At 39.4% G+C, this 22647-nt stretch overlaps 1 protein-coding gene across 3 annotated transcripts in view; it reads right to left on the bottom strand.

The window, feature by feature from the left end:
* Positions 1-2802: 2802 nt before the first annotated feature.
* Positions 2803-22647, bottom strand: part of ALKAL2 (ALK and LTK ligand 2) — a 53873-nt gene continuing 34028 nt past the window's right edge. For 2 of the 3 annotated variants that reach the window (XM_075200506.1, XM_075200507.1), the window contains 2 exons: positions 22069-22142; positions 2803-3895 (listed from right to left, as the gene is read on the bottom strand). In XM_075200506.1, the coding sequence (XP_075056607.1) occupies positions 22078-22142 (65 nt within the window). In that variant the 3' untranslated portion in view covers positions 2803-3895; positions 22069-22077. Of the gene's footprint in view, positions 3896-22064; positions 22143-22647 lie in introns of those variants that run through there. The other variant, XM_075200508.1, reaches the window with a different exon arrangement.

Genomic DNA, 22647 nt, shown 5'->3' with positions numbered 1-22647 from the left:
AGCCGGTGATACCCAAATTGAGGATGCCACTTTGGAATTAGAAGAGGATGAGGGGGAGATTTGTGTAGGCGACGAGGGCGCTAATGATGATGTTGATGATTATGATGCAGACAGATACCAAATTGCCTTTCTCAATTTCTATTTATATTCTAGATTATATAACGGCTGAATAGTTTTCTATTTTACTCCTAGTGGAGAGAGGATCTGATGCAGACAGATACCAAACTGCCTTTGTCCATTTCAATTTATATTGTACAGTATATAACGGCTGAATTTATTAGTATTTTATACAAGTGGAGGGGAGCCTAGAGAGACAGAAACCAAACTGGCTTTCTCCATGTCAATTAATATTGTACAGTCTATAACGGCTGGATTTTTTTGTATTTTATACAAGTGGAGGGGGGCCTAGAGAGACAGAATCCAAACTGGCTTTCTCCATGTCAATTAATATTGTACAGTCTATAATGGCTGAATTTTTTGGTATTTTATACAAGTGGAGGGGGGCCTTGAGAGACAGAAACCAAACTGGCTTTTTCCATTTCTTTACATATTTAACTATAAGTGTAGGGTGTAATATACATTCAAAGACGATGGCTGCATTGCCAATATGCATAGATGGAGAGGAAGACAATCTGTTTTGTGTGTAGAATAGGCCTACCAACGAAGAATTAAACTGTTTTTTTGGATGATTTATTACCTCAACAATTAGATTACTTGTCTCTAAAACAGTTGGAGCACTAAATTGGGTTAATTTAGGCCCAAAAACATGGATTTTCCAAAAAAATAGCAAAACAAAACCAAACAAAACCAAAACCAAAACCAAAACACGCAATGGCAGTTTTGCAAAACCAAAACCAAAACCAAAACATGACGGTAATCCAGATCCAAAACCGAATCCAAAACCAAAACACGGCGTCAGTGACCATCTCTATCATATACAGTATTCAAAACGTTATTTCATCAAATGTGTTTTGCTACATGTTTTATAAGATGATTATAATAGTAGTTGACTTGTCCTATTCTAGGCATCCACTGCCATGAATGTTCTCATTGCAAGAAAATGCACCTTAATTCCTAGAGTGTATCATTTAACCTAATGAAACTGTAAAATGGTCCAGTCTGAATGTTATGGCTTACAATAAGTTTGAGGAATTTTCAACATGTTGCTAAAATAAAACTTTACAAAATAACTGTATAATGATGCCTGGCAAAGTACTTTAATTTTTCTGCTGCCAAGTTGCAATAAAACATTTAACTCTTCTCAGCATCTCTGTAGCGGTAACGGCTGGTTCCATAGGTTTAGATCAGTGAATTGTTCAGTGTTTCACATGGAATACAGACAAGTAAAGTGATAGTGGACGTTGCAGGCTACTGGGACAACTGGTTCCTATACCAAAATATATGTGCTGTTTATACCAGCAGCACTTGCATGATTTTGTTGACTTTCTGTCTGTATATAAGGATCAATGATCCCACAGCCTTCAGCATTCATCAGTGCCTTCTTTACTCATGTCTGCTTTCCATTTGCAATACAATGTGCGTAAGCTCCCAGCAAACCTATTTGTTCTACCGAGCACCTAGTGTTAACTGTTCTGGCCCAGGCAACGTCTGCTGGTTGCATGTAAAATATAAAGATACAGCAAACTTGTATAAAACTTTCTACGTCACTTCACCTATTCGATTATGCTTTTCCCCTTTGATTATGTCACATCTCCTCTTACCCAGAGGCCCCTGACTAGAAACTTACTGTGATGTATCAATGCTGCTATCCAATGAAGATGATTTTTGCCATCACACTGTTGCATTAGAAGTGTAGACTTCATCTGCAAGGCTGCAGGCATTCTTGCCATTCTGAAGCAGGCAGAACTGTGATAAGGTAACAAAGCTGCTGTAGATCACAGAGGCAGCAATCATTCTTATCAATGTTACTAGGATCTATGGATTTGTCAAAAACAGCATTTCAAAGTGCTGCATTTCAACCATAAGGTGGACAAATCCTGCTGTTTGGCACAAGTGCCGTGCAACAGGATCAGTGGCCAAAGTAAATGAAATCTAGAATTTCATCCCCTCAGGCAGGCAGGCCGATCACTCCTGTGATGTGAGTAAACTGTTATATATATATATATATATATATATATATATATATATATACTGTTATAATATCATCTTTTTGCTGCATTTAGGAATATATCTGATAATAGTTCAATCGATTTTTATAGGGCTTTTGTGTGTTGCACATGCTGTGACAAATGGCCAACTGTCCGATGGCGGCTGCTATATCTCGGTGCATGTGGTTAGCATTATGGTGTAAAAACAAGGGTGTGTCATGTGTGTCCATTCATTTGTTTCTTCACTCATAAACAACATCTCCACTTTTTCAAATCCGCAGTTTAGTAAATATACCCCTAGAAGTGGTAGGACCAGATTATGGGATTTTCCTATACTCAATTCAAATCAATGACAATGACAAATCAAGTACATTTTTATAAACACCAATCAATGACAGAAGTCAAGAATACAAACCGATAGTGGGCACCTTTTATTGTATAATTTTTGTCCTCTTGAATGGGGTGTCATTTTTTCGGCCCTACTTTTTACATCATGGTAGTATAGTAGAACAGTGAGTGCTAAGAACCACTATTATATTAAAACTTTAAAATATGCAATAGGGAACCATACAAATAAGGTCTTGAAGGGCCATTTCTGACCCAGGGCCACCAGTTGTACACACTTATAATAGACAATAAACAGCCAGACACCATTTACTGTATATATACCAAACACTTTATTAGGTTTGTAATATTTACATCTATTTACATATTGCACATGTCACTTGGAATGTTTTATACATGTAATGTACATAAAACTAATGGCATCAGCCTGTCTATATACACCGCCTCCCATTTATTTCCTCACACACGTCTCCACTGTATTTTACATAAAGTGAACGGTATGCAGCACTTGTTTTTTGTTTCATAGAATGGTCTCTGCATAAAAATACATTGTCTGGCTCAGACAATGACCAAGGCATTTGTCATGCAATTATTAAATAAGACCTAATGTTTTGTGACCATAAATATTACATTTTTGGATTAAAAAAATATTTATATTTGAACCAAACATTGCTGTCAGTTGCATAAGCATTCAATACATTGTTGTACCAGTGTGGCAAAGCAGAATCTGTTACAGACTTTGGATACACACATTTCAACATAAATATTACACAAAACATATGCAATATTAACATTAGTTATTCAAAGAAGGTCACAAACAAGTCTTTTTTGGCAGCATAACACATTGGACCTGAAAGTGGACCTGTTGTTTACAGACAGTGGAGGCAGCCATCTTGTGGGGTAAACCAATCTGATGTGTACCTCACGCCTCAGTCATGTGACTAGTTCCTAGGGCAGTGTTGGCTAACCTGTGACAGTCCAGGTGTTGTGAAACTACAAGTCCCAGTATACCCTTCCAGCAATAAGCTGCTATATATATTGGCAAAGCATGCTGGGACGTGTAGTTTCACAACACCTGGAGTGTCACAGGTTAGTCAACACTGTCCTAGAGAATGGACAGGCTGCATTCTATTGGCTCAGTGAACACAATGGCTGCCTCCACTGAGCATGTGACAGGTCCACTTGTAGTGCTGTCTATTCTTGTAGAACAATGAAGTACCGGTACTAGTGGCAGTTACTTACAATAATTGTACACAACAAATATCTGCATACAGAGTGGACAACATAGAAAATGTATGTTTAAAATGGAAGTACAGTATTCTGTCGATATGCAAAAATAAATGTATTTGTTCACAATGGAATATGTTAGAAACATTTTAAACTTTTCCCTGTTGGTTTCCAAGGCACTTTTTCAGTTCTTGGGTTGTTTCTTTTTTCTTTATCTGTTAAAAGGGGAAAAAAACAGTTGTCACATGTGTTGACATAAAATATTCATACAATTCATAGCTCAGATCACACTTCAAATAAAATGCATGTTGGTTGTACATAAAAGTGAAAAATGTCACATTCACAAATTTGAGGTAAAAGTTTTGATGCCTCAGCAAATTTTACTAAAATACTTTGAATATTACATGCTTTATATAGAGATTGTATTTTAATAATTCTGCAGCGCGGTACAGAGAATATTTGTCCTTCACATCAGTCCCTGCCCCATTGGAGCTTACAGTCTAAATTTCTGTAACGCACCCACAGACTAGGATTAGTTTTGTCAGCAGCCAATTAACCTACTAGTATGTTTTTTGGAGTGTGGGAGGAAACCGGAGCACCTGGAGGAAACAAACATAAAGCATGTGCATTTCATGTGTCTGCTGATGTGGTAACTCTAAAAGGGGGGTACTCGTCAAGGAAACCTTCCTGTAACAAACAAAAATTGTTATAAGTTAAAGAAAGTGTCCATTTTTGGAAAAACTCCACCCCCGTTTAGCTAGACACACAACTACCTAGTTTTTTTGGCATACAGAACCAATGTATACCTCTCAATAATTGTGAATTTGGTGGGACTGTCCCGTTTATCAGATGGGATGTGACCTATTAGAAAATAGACCTGAGTGCTGTCAACGAGGCCCCAATGAGTACCAACATGGAACTCTCCATTAGTACATGGAGATTCAGTTACCAGTGAAATTACAATCGGGATATCACCAATATTGACCTTTGCAGAAGGCAGCCTGAACTACTTAAAGAGGGAATCTCTTGATCAAAAATTAATATCTACATGATTTAATTTCCACGTTTTTCTTCTGCATTGTTTTATTGCTATTTTGTACTGTAAGGCACATCATGATTTTATAGCATCAATAAAATGTTAAGTCAAATTAAAAATAAGTGTTGCATTCTGAATGGGATTGAATGAAAGGCAACGGTTCATAAAGTTAAACTGTTCCTAAATTCTAACTGTGTTGTTCCAGAGGAAACGCAACAAAAACAGTGAGACAGAAAGCATAATCCATCACATATCCAGTTCCATCATTCTTCTCAGACAATGACACTGATTTCGATTTAGTTTAATCTGTGATTTTAAACTGATCGACTTTGTTTCATGACAACAAACTGGCCAAAATTCCATGAATGGCGGGGAGACATCACTTGTCAATAAAGTTATTTGTGGAGACTATTGACATTGACAGATTAATTAGATAGGAATAGTAAAAATATGTGCTGCTTTTTCTATATGGAAAACAATCAGGTTACAGGTCCCCTTTAAAAACTATTGGTTACATGAGGGAACACTCAATAATATAAGAGAATATAAATGTATTGAAAGAGTAAGTCAGAAAAATCTACCAGCAGGGGTGGCAGGGGAATCAGTAGTATTGGAATTATGCATGATTGGTATAAATTCAGGTCTATGCTGAGAATAAACCATCAATGAACGACATGGGCAGACTAGTTGGGCTGATTGTCTTCATCTAACGTCAACATTCTATGTATCTGTGATAACAATCCTCCTTTTCAAGTGATCGATAACCACTGATGTTATGTAGAAAGCAGATTGTGTGTCTGCATTATGGTTGAGATTTAACTTCTCACTAAAGTCTGTGAGAAATTCCAGAGCATGTCTATGAGCAAACCTGGAAAAATTTATGTACGCCAACATGTAATCTAAAAATAAACGTCCAGTGTGAGCCAAAACATCACACTAATCAATACCGACGCCTGGAGAATATTGGATGGTATTTGGAGTTTAGTGACAGCACCTTGCAAGGGACTGGGGCTGAGACCCTTTACTGGATAGTGTTCAATACATTCTGGGGCTGAGGGCAGGGGGGCACCTGGCCGCTCCCATAGTGGGCTCCCTGCATTCTGTTCCTATAAAATGCTCCTTACAGGCTGCTGAGCCCCCCAGGCTAGCCCCTGAATACATTGGCCTCTGAAATCAAGTTACATTGCATTACCCTGGCTATCCTTGTATTGCAGATTCTATAGCTCATTCTTTCCAGTTTTGTTTATTTTGTTCTTTACAAATTGAAAGAAGCATCTGTACAGGATTTAATGTAGTTATTTTGTTATGTTGTGTATTTGTCTTAGAAACTGACTTGGACAAATACTGTTCCACCCTTCGGCTATGTACACCTTGCCGGTTATACCAAATGCCAGTGGTGTGTTGTCTGTGTTGCTTTCATCATAAGGTAAATCCAGTTCAAGTGGGTTTTGTCTCAGGATTACTATTTTATTTACACTAACTGGACTGGACCCCTGGATGGAAAATCCAGCATCCAGTGTGAGTGTAGACCAAGCATCGCTAACAGTTTTCAATAAATCAATATTCTGAGTTATAGAGGTAAATGTATCAAGCTGCCAGTCTCCGGCGGGTTTGAAGAGTGGAGATGTTGCCTATAGCAACCAATCAGATTCTAGCTATCATTTTGTAGAATGTGATAACTAGAATCTGATTGGTTGATAGGCAACAACTCCATTTTTCAAACCTGCTTGAAACTCGCAGCTTGATACATTTACCCCCTGGAACTTTATGTGCAGTTGGTCAATACTGAGAAGTAGAGACTGACAATTAGCACCGTTGTCAGCTATGTATAATGGGACTGCCACTGTGCTTGACTAGAGCCAGAAGGTAACAACGCTCCACTTATCGCAATGTCTTGTTTGAAAAATAATCGAGATGGGGAGACATTATTATATACTAGATAAGAAATAAGGACATTTTGCCAATTAACAGTTAATTTGCATGTGTACTCATGTTGAAGTAATATGTGAATGTGAATAGAGAATAAAGAAGATTTGGTGACACGCTGAGACAGGCTATTACCTTCTGATACAAAGCCTGTTGCATTTGTGTAATACGTTTTGTTAAATCTTTACAAAGACAACTTACTCACATGAGGCTATGAAATAATCACTAACAATTTAATGTCCCTATATCCTGGCCATTGGATCACTGCTCTGCAGTTACATTGAATATAATGTACATTTCCATTGATTTAGAAACTCTATTGCAAAATTTTTAAAAAAAGTACAACGCTGCAGCCAGGGAACGAGATATATAGAAATTAGTTACTACAACAACTGTGAGACCTAAATGGGTTGTAACAAATGTTCAAATACAATTGTACAACCTCTGTACTGTAACTTATATATAGCCCATTGATAACAGATTGTAGATGACTGGGCATACAGTACACTAGCTGTTTGATATCATGTACATTCTTCAATAAGTGATAACAATTAATATGAATACAGTTGCACCGCAGAATGTCAGCCAAGAAAATAAATAGCTAACGCTATACTTTTCTTATCACTATAACTAAAATAAACATTTGGTCAGTAAAGGCATATTTACCTATTAAGTAATGATATCTATAGACTCTGGGACTGACCGTGGTATAAAGTAATGTAAAACCTGAAAGTCACATGTTTCAATATTCTGAATTGCTTACAAAAAAAGAAACAAAAGTAGCCAATCAGAATTTTGATGTAAATCAGACTAATAGACCCATAATTACAATTGGTTGCTTCCTACTTTCTGCTTACTTCATGTGCTTTTAAGGAATGCCTTTATTTCAGCTAGGCTGTGTTCTTTATTTTCCTTAGCCTTGGGATATGACACAGAGCTGCTGAGTATTATTGTACCCAAAACAATGAACGGTAGTTCTGTGCCATATCCAAGGTCTGGTACATGTCATGCTTACTCAAGAAATACAGATGCGGAACAAAAAGCAATGTATGTCATAAAAGCTGTAAAGAGGACACATAGTAATAAATTAATAAACTAATAAATAAAGGCAGATGAAGGGGAAAATATTTTTCAAATCATAGTAAATCCGCACATTGCCAGCAGACCTGTTCTGACAATGGGTCAGCCTTACGAACCGTAAACATATGTAATCCTGTGCCTTCCACTATCGGCCGTGAAACTGTATGTATAGTGCAATCTACTATATAAATGCCTAGTGGCGTGTGTGGGGGAAAAAAAACCAACGCTGCAGCGCCACCTGCTGGGCAGAGTTATACACTGACCTATATATTTCTTGAAGGAGAAGTGACAGTTGGGAGTGGTTGGTGGTTGCCGGGGGTGACAGTGGGGAGTTTTTAACACCTTAAGTAGCTTGATGAAGGATGAGGTGATGGAGAAAAATGATGAGGTGGTGACATGTGGACAAAACCACGTTAAAAAAGGGCGTTTGCGTCGGGAAGTAACGCTCTTCCCCTGAGGAGGCCTGGCCTAGCCCCAAATGCATGACAAGAACCTTTTTAACACCTTAAGTAGCTTGATTTGACTAGAATGCATGAGTATCATGCACAGGTTAACTTGTGTGATATATTTAGTGAAGTATATAACCACACAAGGTTCCCATCGTGGATGCAGATGGAACAAGTGGTGTAATTAATTTAAGAGATATGTGTTGGTAGCTAAATAACTGACATTGAAGTACAAAGCAATGCTAGTATATTAAATTAATGTTTTATGGATTCAAATTCCAAAACATTTTCCTTATCCAATAACAGCTGCTTTCACTAGACGCAATGACAGTTTTGATCTATAAAACTTATATAGAGGTAGTTTTGGCACCACACTCTTCCTGCATCAGTTTTAAAGGAGCCTCTTGTTACATCTTTATTCTGCTGGGGAAATCCCTTCTCCTTCCACTACTTTACTAACTGTGAGTCTATGATTCCCGCTTGTCTCCATTTAACTCCTCACACATGACATACAGTCCTCACACTCACATAATCACACAGGTGGACTGGTCAGCTTCTCCCACAATGTCAGAACACTCATCTGCTGCTATGACCATTCTGATGATCTGATTGGCTCAGGTTGTTCTTTTCTAGAACCAATTAAAAACTGAGAACATCCCAGATGAGCAGGAGATGAAGGTGTTTAACAAGTTGCTCAGACTGTAGTTAAAATGCAGCTTAAAAGTATACCTGCTGAATACAATACATGTTGCACACAAATACTTGATAGCTTATATGTACACTGAAATTTAAAGTTGATATTTGTGTGCTTAATGAAAAAACAGTCAGTATTTAACTTATGTGCAAAACAGAATACTAATTTGCACCCCTTGCATTGTAACATGGTTTTGTCCAGGAGACTGAAATAAGAAATTTCTCAAGTTAAGATCCTTAATGAATCAGGCACCTTGATCTTATGTGATCCTTTATTTCCCAGAACAATTACAATTTTAGCAAATGGTAATCTTTTTTGATTGAACTTATTTACTTATTTGAACTTTTCATCACCAAAAATCAGAACAGAGTCCAACAAAATATTTAGACATGTCCTGCTTATTAAATGCTAAGCAGCATGTGAATTGTCTTATAACACTACAGAGCATACAACTATTATAGTCAATAACAAACATAATGCAATATGCACTTAATAAATGCTGATGCTAATTAATATAGACCAGCACCCTCTGTAGTATAATTATATCCTGCATCAACCACAAACCTGGCTTTATGGACATATAGGAGATGGAACAAATACAGGGGAACCGATAGGCCAAATAATCTACAAGTCAATTAATCTACCAGTATGTCTTTGGACCCTGGGAGTAGCTTAGCTCACCTGTAGGACATTCACACTCGCATTGGAACGATATATAAGCTCCATGGAGATAGCACACTGGGTCGGCATCAAACCCAAACCTCAGAGCTGCATGGGCACTGCGCCAGTGTCCCCAAAGACCTCACCTAAAGTAGCCTGGGGAAGTAGCCAGACAATGTTTGTAAAGTGCTGTATAAACAAAGCAGCAGTCGATATGACTTTTTACAGCTGTATAAATCAGAACCTTTTCAATAAATATTATCAAGAGTGAGTGAGGGGAGTTTATTTCCTACTTGAGATAACAGCAGTTGAGCTTTGGTAATAAAAGCAAATTATGTCTTCTCTATTGGATTATACAAAAGGGTTCTTGTTTTATTTTTTTGTTATTTGTTTAATGATTGAGACGAAAAATTGTAAAAGTTGAACTCTCTAAGTGCTCTCTCAGAATAACTACCTGATCTTCTGAGAGATTGGAAGGTCTCACCCTAATCCGGCGGTTCCCAAAGTGTGAGCCGCGGCTCCCAGGGGTGCCGCGGCGCTGTCACTGGGGTGCCACGAGCCAGCCATAGAAAAAACCAAAGAGCACATAAACCTACCGATCAGCACGGCGCCGGGACCCAGCAGACTCCTCTCTCCCGCAGCTGTCACTGAATATCGACGTCAGTGACAGCTGCGGGAGAGAGGAGTCTGCTGGGTCCCGGCGCCGCGCGGATTGGTAAGTTTATGTGCTCTTTGTTTTTTCCTATAGCTGGCTCGCGGCAGAGGAGTGAGAGGGAGCGTGACAGCGGGGCAGACAGCGGGGCAGACAGTGGGGCAGACAGCGGGGCAGACAGCGGGCAAACAGAGGGGCAAAGGAGGGTGACAGCAGGGCAGACAGCGGGGCAGACAGCGGGGCAGACAGAGGGGCAGACAGCGAGGCAGACAGCGGGCAGACAGAGGGGCAAAGGAGGGTGACAGCGGGGCAGACAGAGGGGCAAAGGAGGGTGACAGCGGGGCAAAGGAGTGTGACAGAGGGGCAGACAGCGGGGCAAAGGAGTGTGACAGAGGGGCAGACAGAGGGGCAGAGGAGTGTGACAGAGGGGCAGACAGAGGGGCAGAGGAGTGTGACAGCGGGGCAGACAGGGGCAGAGAAGTGTGACAGAGGGGCAGACAGGGGCAGAGGAGTGTGACAGAGGGGCAGAGGAGTGTGACAGCGGGGCAGACAGAGGGGCAGAGGAGTGTGACAGCGGGGCAGACAGAGGGGCAGAGGAGTGTGACAGAGGGGCAGACAGCAGGCAATAAGAGGGGCAAAGGAGGGTGACAGCGGGGCAGACAGCGGGGCAGAGGAGGGTGACAGCGGGGCAGAGGAGGGGGACATCGTGAGAGGGCAGTGGACGGGGGACATCGTGAGAGGGGCAGTGGAGGGGGACACAGCGTGAGAGGGGCAGTGGAGGGGGACACAGCGTGAGAGGGGCAGTAGTGTAACAGAGTGCAGAGGAGGGGGGGACAATGTGAGAGAGGGCAGAGGAGGGGGGACATTGTGAGAGATGGCAGAGGAGGGGGACATCATGAGAGAGGGCAGAGGAGGGGGGACAGCGTGACAGAGGGGGCAGTGTGTCTGAATGCAGAGGGGGCAGTGTGTCTGGATGCAGAGGGGGCATTGTGTCTGAATGCAGAGGGGGCAGAGTGTCTGGATGCAGAGGGGGCAGTGTGTCTGGATGCAGAGGGAGCAGAGTGCCTGAGGGCAGAGTGTCTGGATGCAGAGGAGGCAGAGTACCTGAGGGCAGAGTGTCTGGATGCAGAGGGGGCATTTTTGCATACAACTAAACAAGTATTTCTGTCCTGACCTAAATACTTATTACATTTTTTTGACCCAACTACTTCTAAAACAGGACTGCTCAATAATTATTTTGGAGGGGTGCCTTGAAAAAATTTGGAGACTCTAAGGGTGCCGCGAACTGCAAAAGTTTGGGAACCACTGCCCTAATCTGTGAGTCGCCTGTACCTCCTAGAGAGTAAGGCTAGGTACACACTACAGTGTTTCCAGACGATTATAGGGCCAATCAAACAATAAATGACCGTTCAGCCCGATATCACATTATTGTGTACGCTCCAACTATGAATGAACTAAAAATCTCATTAAACGATAGAACAATGTCGTTCCAATTCTGCAGTGTCTATGCACTCATAGCCAGCAGTGTCCATAGATCTCTATGGAGTGTGCAGAGTCACTATCTTATCAGGCGATGGTTTTGACAGATGAAGAGCAGAGAGATGAAGGTAAATCGTGTAAAACATGTAGGTAGGTACACATGAATCGGCATGCTGATCGGGATGTTGCATCGGGAGAGATTTTCTGTAGTGTGTACCCATCCTAAGCATGTACCCATCCTAAGCATGTAACAATCCTAAGCATGTACCCATCCTAAGCATGTATGATTAAAAGTTTTTAAATAGGATAATTATCGGGAATGTTGGGAAACGCACTATTGACCTGTGTGGTCACCTCCGAAGTGTATAACACTGTGTCGCTCTCCTCTCAGTCTGACCATCAAGATCAATGACTGTCACCAGCTTAAAAAAAAATATCAAAAGAGATTTCTTTTATTAACCTGACTTTAGGCACAATGAACTGCTCGTTGGGAAATAATGGGATGTGGAGATTTTTAACTTTGCCCAATCATCGTGCTCATCTACATTTATAGTGATCCACAGCAAACAGTATCGTTTCAGGAAAGACAACTAATCTAAATAATATTAAAATAACAGCTGCAACCAATTCTAATTAATTCCCACCAGTTGATAACAAGACGAGCTGCAAATGTTTTTATACATTTTCTTCTGCTTTCTAGTGGAAATAAAGTATATTTTAAATTAAAAACAGTTTAAAAGAAACTAGTGTGGACTTTAACATCCTTACCCCATTTAGTACTGACAGACAGTGCTGAGGTTTTTGATTCTCTTAATAACAGTGAGCACTTAGGGCCCTAGTAATGAACCTATTTATTGCTGTAAATCCCCCTAGTTGTGGGAGGTTTACCACATTTTAAAGCACAGTGCTTGGTTATTATTAGAGGATCCCAGCAGATATCAGACATATCTGCTGCGGTCCCACATAGTCAATTGCAGAAGTAGGGAGCTTGACCGCCAACATCTGAGGCTGTCTGAAGATGGCGTTAGCCGTTCTCTCCTATGGGGAGAGCATGGCAGGATAGAGATCTTTGGGTCCTTCCCGGTGAGCTTTGTGCTCCTCTCCTCCTTCCTACTGCAAAGTCTACAAAGGCCATAAGAACCATAGGTAAAGTGATGGTAATTGCAATCACTTTATTATTATTATTACCATTTATTTATATAGTGCCACTAATTCCGCAGCGCTGTACAGAGAACTCACTCACATCAGTCCCTGCCCCATTGGAGCTTACAGTCTAAATTTCCTAACACACACACACACAGACAGACTAGGGTCAATTTGTTAGCGGCCAATTAACCTACTAGTATGTTTTTTGAGTGTGGGAGGAAACCGCAGCCCCCGGAGGAAACCCACACAAACAGGGGGAGAACATACAAACTCCTCACAGATAAGCCCATGGTCGGGAATTAAACTCATGATCCCAGTGCTGTAAGGCAGAAGTGCTAACCACATAGCCACCGTACTTTACTTTAGACTATTCGTCTGGACAGGCTCCTATCGGCCATGGTCCCAGCTAAAAAATGTTAATAAATAGATACGTTAATTAATTTCTTATCACTGCAATAAGAAATGATAATTAACGTAAAGAAAATATGAGGGGTCATAAAAAGACCCCTTTATGGTGCAAAGAAGCCTATCAAGTCAAATGATCTTTTCTTACCAGACAAGTTAAAAAAAGAAAGAATAAAAATATTTGCAAATTATCCTTTTTTTTTGCTCATTGGGAATAAGAAGAAAAATGTGAGTTAAGAGCTCTTTTAAGTTATTTTTCGGTAAACAGTATTTATAACAGTACAGCAATGCTGATATTGGTCAGTAGCACATGATCAGTCATTTTAATTAAATTCCACTAATTCTGAAGTTTATTCACATTTAAAAAAAATCAATCAATGAAAACATTGACCAAATACCTGAATCTATCTATAAAGAATGATTACATAGAGCCAATCAAGAGCCAATATAACCACTATGGCAAAACACAAGAGAAGAAGCCAAGATCAAAATATAAAATTTTAAAAAACGTAGTTCACAATGAAGCTTTCTGATTCTGAAGGCACCATAGGCTAATATTGATGCTATTACAGTCTGTATCTGACTAAACAATCTCCAAATACAGCATTACTAACCTTTGGAAATTGATAGGTTTCCAGAGATACACATAGAATCTGAATAATGTACCTACTAGCGACAATAACATTTTATTTTACTTTCACGCATAAAAAAAATAATTATTACCAGCCTATTGCTATTGAATTTCTACTGTCTTTTTGTGCAAAAATACACATGCATTAAAAATTATTTACCGGTATCTGCCTGTAAACTGGAGATCACTGCTCATGTGTATCAAGTATGACTATACTGTATGGAGCTCTATCACTTGTATTTAATGAAATAAAAAAAAAAACTGGTGTGAATGTTATAAATGCAAAGACATAGATCATCGGCACTCACCAAAACATTGTTAATACCATTCAAGTTTCTTCATGCCAGTGGCAGATCCAGACTATACAATATTGGTCTCTTTGAATTAATATATATTTTACACATACACATTTAAAAATTGAGTGGACATCTATTTTAAGTTCCCATTTAAGATAATTATAAAGAGAATAACCAGGGAGCATAAAGAAAATGTAATTTCCTACCCAGAGCTGTTTTTGCTTACTCTGCTGCTCACAAACCTGCGTAGTCACTTTATATGCAGTTATGTACGGATGCAGTGCGCACTGCACATCAGTACAGTGCCTTACAGGCATGGAATGCAGATCTCAGAGTGACACCCACAGCTAGTTGCCTCTCTAGGCCATGGCTCCTTTGGCTTGAGATCTGATTCTTATCAGTAGTGGTATGGAAAATTAGAGGTGGCTTTATGGAAAATGTAAATGAAAGGAGTTTGATGGTATTACAATGAAGGCAGTAGGAGAAGTGGTTGTATAATATTGTTGAACAAATGCCAGTGTTTCAATCTGTGGTTGTCTCAATCACTGGTTCACAACATCTGGATGACAGCACTTATACTGAGGTTACATCGCTTCTGACAAACATAAACTATGTATTCTGTGAACATCTGATTTGGGTTTTTTATGTCCAGTACAACATATTTGCACCCGTCCTGTCTCACATTGCCTTCCGAAAACCTATTCCCTACAATTTCTGTTCCATACTGTGGTCCTGATGGAAGTCTGGATGTATGAACGTGTGTGCAGCGTAACTTGCTCGATTTCACACCGCGCATGACCAGAAACTAAACTTATAAACCTAAATATCTGAGCACAATTGCTGAATGCTAACGATAGCATAGAGATGTTAGCAGTACATTCTAAAGTCACACTACCTTGTTTGTACACAATATAAGAATGTCATATACACAAGAGAAAATAGTGTCTTGACTAAATGTGAAAGTCGCATTTTCCATATAAAATGTATTTAAATGCATCACCACATCCATTGTCTACCCTTTAAAATCCCAATGGGAATCTTTTTTCCTGTAGTAACCCAAGTACAAATGACAAGTGAGAATAGACATCCGCCACTTGATATAACATAGCCGCAAGATAATGAATTAAGTTCTCATCACCATTATCAGCTTGTATCTTTGTACCAGTCCTCTGGTACCCACAAGAAATACAGTATGTCTTCTAAAAGAGGTACCCAGGGTCAGGGGAGGACTGGCACTTTCTAACACAGGGGCAAATTTTTTCCCGGGGCGGGGGAGGGAGGGGGGGGGGGAAACGCAGGTAGCCAAGTGACCCTGCCCTAGGTAGCCCACTATGGGACTGGCCCGGCGGGACATATGAACCCTTAAATCCCAGCTCTGCCACCCCCCGTCCTGGGGATGTGTCCACACTTAACTATGTACCACTTACGTGAACACGCCCGTACTGTACTCAGCTTACAACATGTGCAGTGCAGAAAAGTATAACTATTATATATATAAAGCGCTCAAAAAACTGGCATATGTCCAACTCCAAATGTGTCCAATAGTAGATTAGACTAACCTATAATTCAAAAAACATAAGAAAAAAAATGTGCACATTCTCTCCCGCCCTCATTCCTCCATAACCTCTGGTTATATTCCTGTCCCCACTGTGCATCTGTTATCTTATTTAATTGAACAAATGTGTTTAATATTACTTAAAAAAAAAATAATGCACATATTTAATGCCTATGATTTCAATAATTCAGCACCGATAAATAATTTAACTAATTGGAAAATTATTTAAGATAACAAGTAGAAAAGTTATGTGGTGCAATATGATGCTGTCCCCTAAGGCAGTTAAGGAGATTTAATATCACAAGTAATTGAGATGAATATTTTAGCAGCTTTCAGTACAGTTTAGCAGAAGGTGTGGTGTAGTCTGGCAACAAACAGAGGAATGCAATGAAATAGCTAATAAGATTTTTCACAACATCTGTGAATGAAAAAAAGAATGCCAGGACACAAACGTGTCAGTTAATTAAGAAGAAAGATAAATCAATGACATACATGCATGTATGCAAAAGTTTATTTTTTTAGCAAGTGCTGCTGTGTACTAGTAAAAAAGAGGCAGAAACAAATTTTGTAAAAGGAAAACGGACATAACAAACCCTCGGTACCAGATGGAAAAAATAAATCCCCCTTTTGCACAAGATAAAGCTCTATAATCATGTAGATAGCAAAAGGATAACCCAAACTTATTTTATTACTCACATAAATTGTACCGCTGTCTACATTAGCAGGCAGGTAGTGGTGGCAACATCCGCTCCTCCTTGAACTGGCAGTATGGCACTAGGCTGTGACATCATAGACAAGCGCCACATTCCCAGCATAACTCTAACAAGGAGCAGCTCCAGTTACACATATAAGAAGCTGCATGATGCTTCTCCTTCATATCAGTGGCCATGGGGGCATTAACAATCACTAATCAGTGTTTTAAGTGCCCGCTAACAATTGGTGCCCTTGGCAACTGCCTAGATACGCCTAATGGTTGCGTGGATTACTGCCTATTACATAACCTATTTCTGTATTTATTGCATCATCTTGTCCAGACTCTTTGTCACCAATGCACACTGCTATGTGCAATAACATCAACTATGGGAACTCCTGGCCCACACTGATGCACATGTCCTGTGCATCATAGATAACCCAATAGCAGGATTAGTTACACTATTTGCATGATATGGCACCTATGGTATAACAATGTAACGTATTTAGAGATCAGTGCATCTAGTGACAGCCACTTGGTGTGTTACTCTAAATGAATCACGTCATTGATTCATCCATATGTGAGTATATTTAGAGTTTAAATTTATTGTATAACTTACCTTGGTGAATGTATGTAGCGCCCAAATTAATTGATCCCTATGCCTCGCAGATTGAGATCAGGGGATAAATGTATTATGCGCCGATTTTTGCAAAATCACCTATATTTCGAGACTTTGACAGCAAAACTTAAAACGGCAATGTGTTTAAAGCAAAACTTGCCTTTAAACACATTGCCGGGTTTAAATTTTGTTGTCAAACTCGACGATTATCGGTGATTTGCAAAAATCGGGGCATAATATATTTACCCCCAGATGTTGGGTGTATCGCTCATCATTTGAAGCAGATTCAACTGTTAGCAATGTAAACTGGGAACTGTAATGTAATGTAATGTGTGTCATACAAGAAGTGCTTTCAGTATGAAATAATAAAAAGGCAATCAACAGAGCATCTGCATAGACCTATCACTTATCACACTGAGGCAACTCACGGATTGGGACAGAGTAGATTGGTCATACATTAGTGTAGGACAGCCGACTAAAACACAATGGGCATATTTAACAAGTAATGATAGTGCACTATCGTGCACTTACCGTGGAAATCAGGTCCCTCTGTGTCCTCCGCATATTTAATAAAGGTGCATCGCAGCAGATATCGGGGATATCTGCTGCTTTGAACTCCTCTTCGTTTGTGGGAGCAGTCACCATTCTACAGTATGGTGACTGCTCCCAGCAGCCTTCTAACAAGTTCCGAAAAAAACATTTTTTTCGGAAACTTGTCATGTTAATGTACGCCAGCTGGCGTACATTAACATAATTGAAAGTTTTCAGTGCTGTCAGCTCTGCTCCGAAGAGCAGAGCTGGACAGCGCATGTGTGGAGGGATCACATGATCCCTCCCTGTCACTGACCGCTCTCGCTCTGCAACTATAGTTGCAGAGACAGAGCGGAGATGTCTGTGTGCATGTGCAGTTATTCGAACTGCACATGCGCAGTTCCAGTGTGAAGACAAATGTAGAGGACCTGGAGGACATCGCGTTCCGAAGAGGCGGGGTAAGTGTGATTTTTTTTTATCACAGAAACAGCAGTTTTTCAGAACTGCTGTTTCTGTGATCCGTTTTTAATAAATTTGAAAAATAGTTCAATCCTTATCCATGCGATACGGATTGGTAACTATTTTTCATTTTTGCCGATGATTGATAAATGTGCCCCAATGACCTTTAGGAGAAGTGCTGGCATTCAGAGCACCCATCAGACACTGCCTGGTTAATGCTTCACAACACTGACCGCTCCACGTTCTGGTGTCGGATACACCCCTTGCAGAATTCAGTGGTACCCTGACTATGTCAAGATTCTCCATGCCATCCTCACCATCAAAATAAGCAATACTAACAAACAATGTGTTGTTAAGTAGGTAGGATATCTTAACTGTAATTAAGAACATCAGATCAGAAAGTTAAAGATTTGCAGTGAGTTCTTTTTATCTTTAGATATTCTGAAGTCCAGAAAGGGGAATCCTATCCTCAATCCATAACTCTTCTTGGAGTCCATTGATAAATCTCTAATTGCACTACAGGTGGATCCTCTGTGGTCTCCTGGGAATGAGCCATTGACACCCACTCAGTTAATGACATGCTCACATCTCAGCATTATGGAGCATGTATAGATTTACCATCAGTCAGGGAATCAGATAATGCTATGTGCAGCTGTACTGGCCACACAATGGTAAGAGCGTAGGTGTACTTTGTGCCAGCCATCTATCTTCAGAGGACATCATTAGGTAGATTTAGTAAAATCACTCTTGTATGCACTCTCCTGTCCTTTATAAGTAAGTCCCAATATATAACTACCGGGATATGTAGCTGCTGCCAAATCTGTCTACCCTTGGTTGTCCAGACATGTCCTGTTTATGATATACTAAAAAGAGAGATCTGCAGGTAAAATAATGATATACAAATAATAAAATTTCAAGCAATTCTACAAATTAAAACAATATGTGACTTTCAAGTATTAATTGGAACAGGGCAATGTTCTCTAGATGGAACAAGCTAAGTTTAGTTGTTCTACATAGAAAAAAATAAAAGTAGCTGCACTTTTCATTAAGCATACTGTGCTGTCATATCATAGGCTGCATTATATAATCCATACTGTGCTGTCATATCATAGGCTGCATTATATAAGCCTTATTGTGCTGTCATACCCTGTGCTGCATTATAGAAGCCATACTGTACTGTCATATAATAGCCTGCATTATATAATCCATACTGTGCTGTCATATCATAGGCTGCATTATATAATCCATACTGTGCTATCATATCATAGGCTGCAATATATAATCCATACTGTGCTGTCATATCATAGGCTGCATTATATATGCCTTACTGTGCTGTCATATCATAGGCTGCATTATATAATCCATACTGTGCTGTCATACCCTGTGCTGCATTATATATATGCCTTACTGTGCTGTCATATCATAGACTGCATTACATAAGCCATACTGTGCTGTTATATCATATGCTGCATCACTTAAACCATACAGTGCTGTCATATCATATGCTGCATTACATAAGTCATACTGTGCTGTTATACCACATGCTGCATTATATAAGCCTTACTGTGCTGTTATACCATATGCTGCATTACATAAGTCATACTGTGCTGTTATACCATATGCTGCATTACATAAGTCATACTGTGCTGTTATACCATATGCTGCATTATATAAGCCTTACTGTGCTGTTATACCATATGCTGCATTACATAAGCCTTACTGTGCTGTTATACCATATGCTGCATTAACAGAACAGGGGCAGCCAACTTCTGCGTCACGTTACCTCCTCTACACAGTGCAGGGAGGTCACGAGTCATACCGGGAGGATGAGAGAGTGCACTGTGCAATCCTTCCTTCCTCTCTGCAGCCCCTTCACCTCTTTCTTTTTGCCCCTCACTGCCATAAAGGAACAACAGTAACCAAAATATTTTATGATGTGTCATTTAAGTTGCTGAAAATTTCAACCAATTTTCATGTTATATTTGCCATGAAGTCAGACTGGAAGCATCCATGGCTCCATCTCCCAACATCATATTTTGGCCTCTTGGAGCTCTCATTCAGTGTCACTGACCCATTTCTCGGACTTACAAAACCAGAGTAAAAGTGAAAATACTTTAAGGCTGAAAATAGTCTCTACTGGGAGCCTACTGGTTCCTAGAAATACATATTTTGAGTTTTCAATGTGTTAATTGTCAGAGCTGGTAAAAAAAAAATCACTGGAATTTGTGAGAATTTTAGATAATTTATACAAATTAACAACAACAATAACTGCACACTTTGTATAAAGGTGTTGCTTTATAAAATAGGAAAAAAATAAAACAAAACTGTAACATCATACTTTAATATATCATATAGACAACATAAGTTGTCCAACAATGTTTGATGACTGAGAAAGGTAGAATTTGTTTGACTGACAATGTTATTGTCCGCAACATTACATCCTGTTTGCTTCATGATTCATAATACAATTACTCTTGATCCATAACCTAATTGTTTTGCGTACCGTTTTATATCTGCTACAACAATATGACTATTGTTTCAAATAACATTAGGACATCATTAAAATGCCTTGCGTGAGTCAGTAGCATAGCCTTACTAAGATGTAATAGGAAACACCACACATTTTATTAAGTTTATAACCTCTAATAATAATACTTTACTGATGCCTTCTGAGAGAACATTAAACATTTATTATTTCTATTTTCAACCACTTTGGGCCTGACTTATCAAGGCAGATATCTGCTGATTTTGAGTGGATCGTACTCAAAATCCCTCTGTGGATGTCCAGAACCAGGACATACACCAGTAAACACAGCCTGTACGCTCCGTCTTCAAATGCAAAGGACACTTACTACAGCCTAAGATTTTGGGGAATGAACGGGGCAGGGTAGGGTGAGTTTTGCCATAGTCAATGTACTGTAAGGGCTGTGCCAAACTCAAGAGAATCCAGCTCTGGGCATCGCAATGTTACTTGTTTTTCTGCCGTATCTCTTGCTCCGGTTATAGGGCTAGTCTAAGTCCTGATCAGTAGTGATGACAGTCTTGTATGCATGCTTTAACATGTGTTTGCAATCAGGAGCAACTGTAAAAATGTATTTTATGTTCAGTAGACATTAACAGCACCCTAATAAATGTATTTCATGTGAAAAAAAATAGATTAAAAAAAGTTTACTTTACTATGCTTTAAAATTGCTTTATCATTAATGCCTTAATTCTTTCGTTCTTCTGTGAATTTACAATCCACATAGGCTTTTACCATGCAGTGTCTTGTGTCCGATTTCCGTACGTTTTAAAACAAACGCACGTTGCGCTCAGTATGCGTGCCTTAATGAATCAGACCCTTTATGTATAAGCTGGAGATTTTGGCTGACATATACCGATTACAGGCAATATCAGACTCAGTGATCTTTCCAAGACAGGAATCCAAAGATGACACGCTCAATCAGCGCATCCTATCAGTGAATGGGGAATTCTGTTCTTACATTGTTTTCTGGTAAGAAAATAGCGGAGATTTAAAGCACCCATCTGACACTGCCCTAAGTTTCAGATCACTCACTCCTCCCTTCCCCATTCACAACAATAGAACGTTCTTACATTGTTGCAACAATGTTGCTGCACTGTATAAAATCAGTTAATCACTAGAGCTGCAGAGAAGCACATCTTTAAATCTTGTTTTTAAAGGCAATGGAGCATAAAACATGAATAGCAATGTTTGCAAATAATATTATTATCAATTGGAGGACATAAATGAAAAAAGAGCGGACATCTCCTTTAAGTAAACAGAGATGGGGTCATAGTTGTCAATTCATTAAATTCCTGTTACTCTAATGGCAAATGTTTCTGATACAGAGAGAGTACAGCAACCTTGCCAGTTATTACATGCAATACAAATTAATATTAATGATATGTTACAAGACTCTTCATTGTTTAATTTTTCATCCACAATGTGTTAAGTTTAAATATTAAACAAAATATTGTCCAAATTATTTCAAAAATCACAAAATACCAATAGACAAGGAACATTTGTTTTCTTGTCCTTGTATAGTATCTATGATAAGTTAAAGTTTGAAGGGGAGACTTACCATATCGTATTATCCATCCATACACATAGGACTGACTGCCAATCTTGTCAGAAGTCTGGCACATCTTTTGTAATCTGTCGTGACAAATAGAGAGCATTGATTATTGTGAATGGCAATAAAGCTTGGCCAGAATATGATGTCAATCTGTTACATCTATACCTATACGTACAGTCTGTCAAAACATTTTTGGTAATATTATAGCTATAGGCTTTTTTGGTATTTAGAACAAAAGTGTACTTTGCGGATTTACATTACATTTTTTTTATTATTTTGGTATTATTCATTTTATTGGGCAATATATTTGTACAGCATGCACGTGTCACAAATGCCATCTATGACCTCTGGGCAGAGCCATAACTTAGAATTCTAGTGCCTGGGGCAAGAAAGACAAATGCCGCCCCCCTAGCCCTCAATTTTAACCAAATGAACCTAAAACATTCCTAATCTGCGCCGCCCTTTAGCGTTGCGCCCTGGGCAGACGCCCCTATAGCACAGCCCTAGTTACAGCCCTGCCTCTGTGTAAATATATATTTAGAATTCACTTTTTTTTTTTGCAAAACTGCTTAAAAAATACAATTC

This window comes from Mixophyes fleayi, chromosome 3 (assembly GCF_038048845.1).
Source record: "Mixophyes fleayi isolate aMixFle1 chromosome 3, aMixFle1.hap1, whole genome shotgun sequence".
Lineage (NCBI taxonomy): Eukaryota > Metazoa > Chordata > Amphibia > Anura > Limnodynastidae > Mixophyes > Mixophyes fleayi.
The sequence above is the reverse complement of the archived record's forward strand: the minus strand, read 5'-3'. Positions and strand labels throughout refer to the sequence as shown.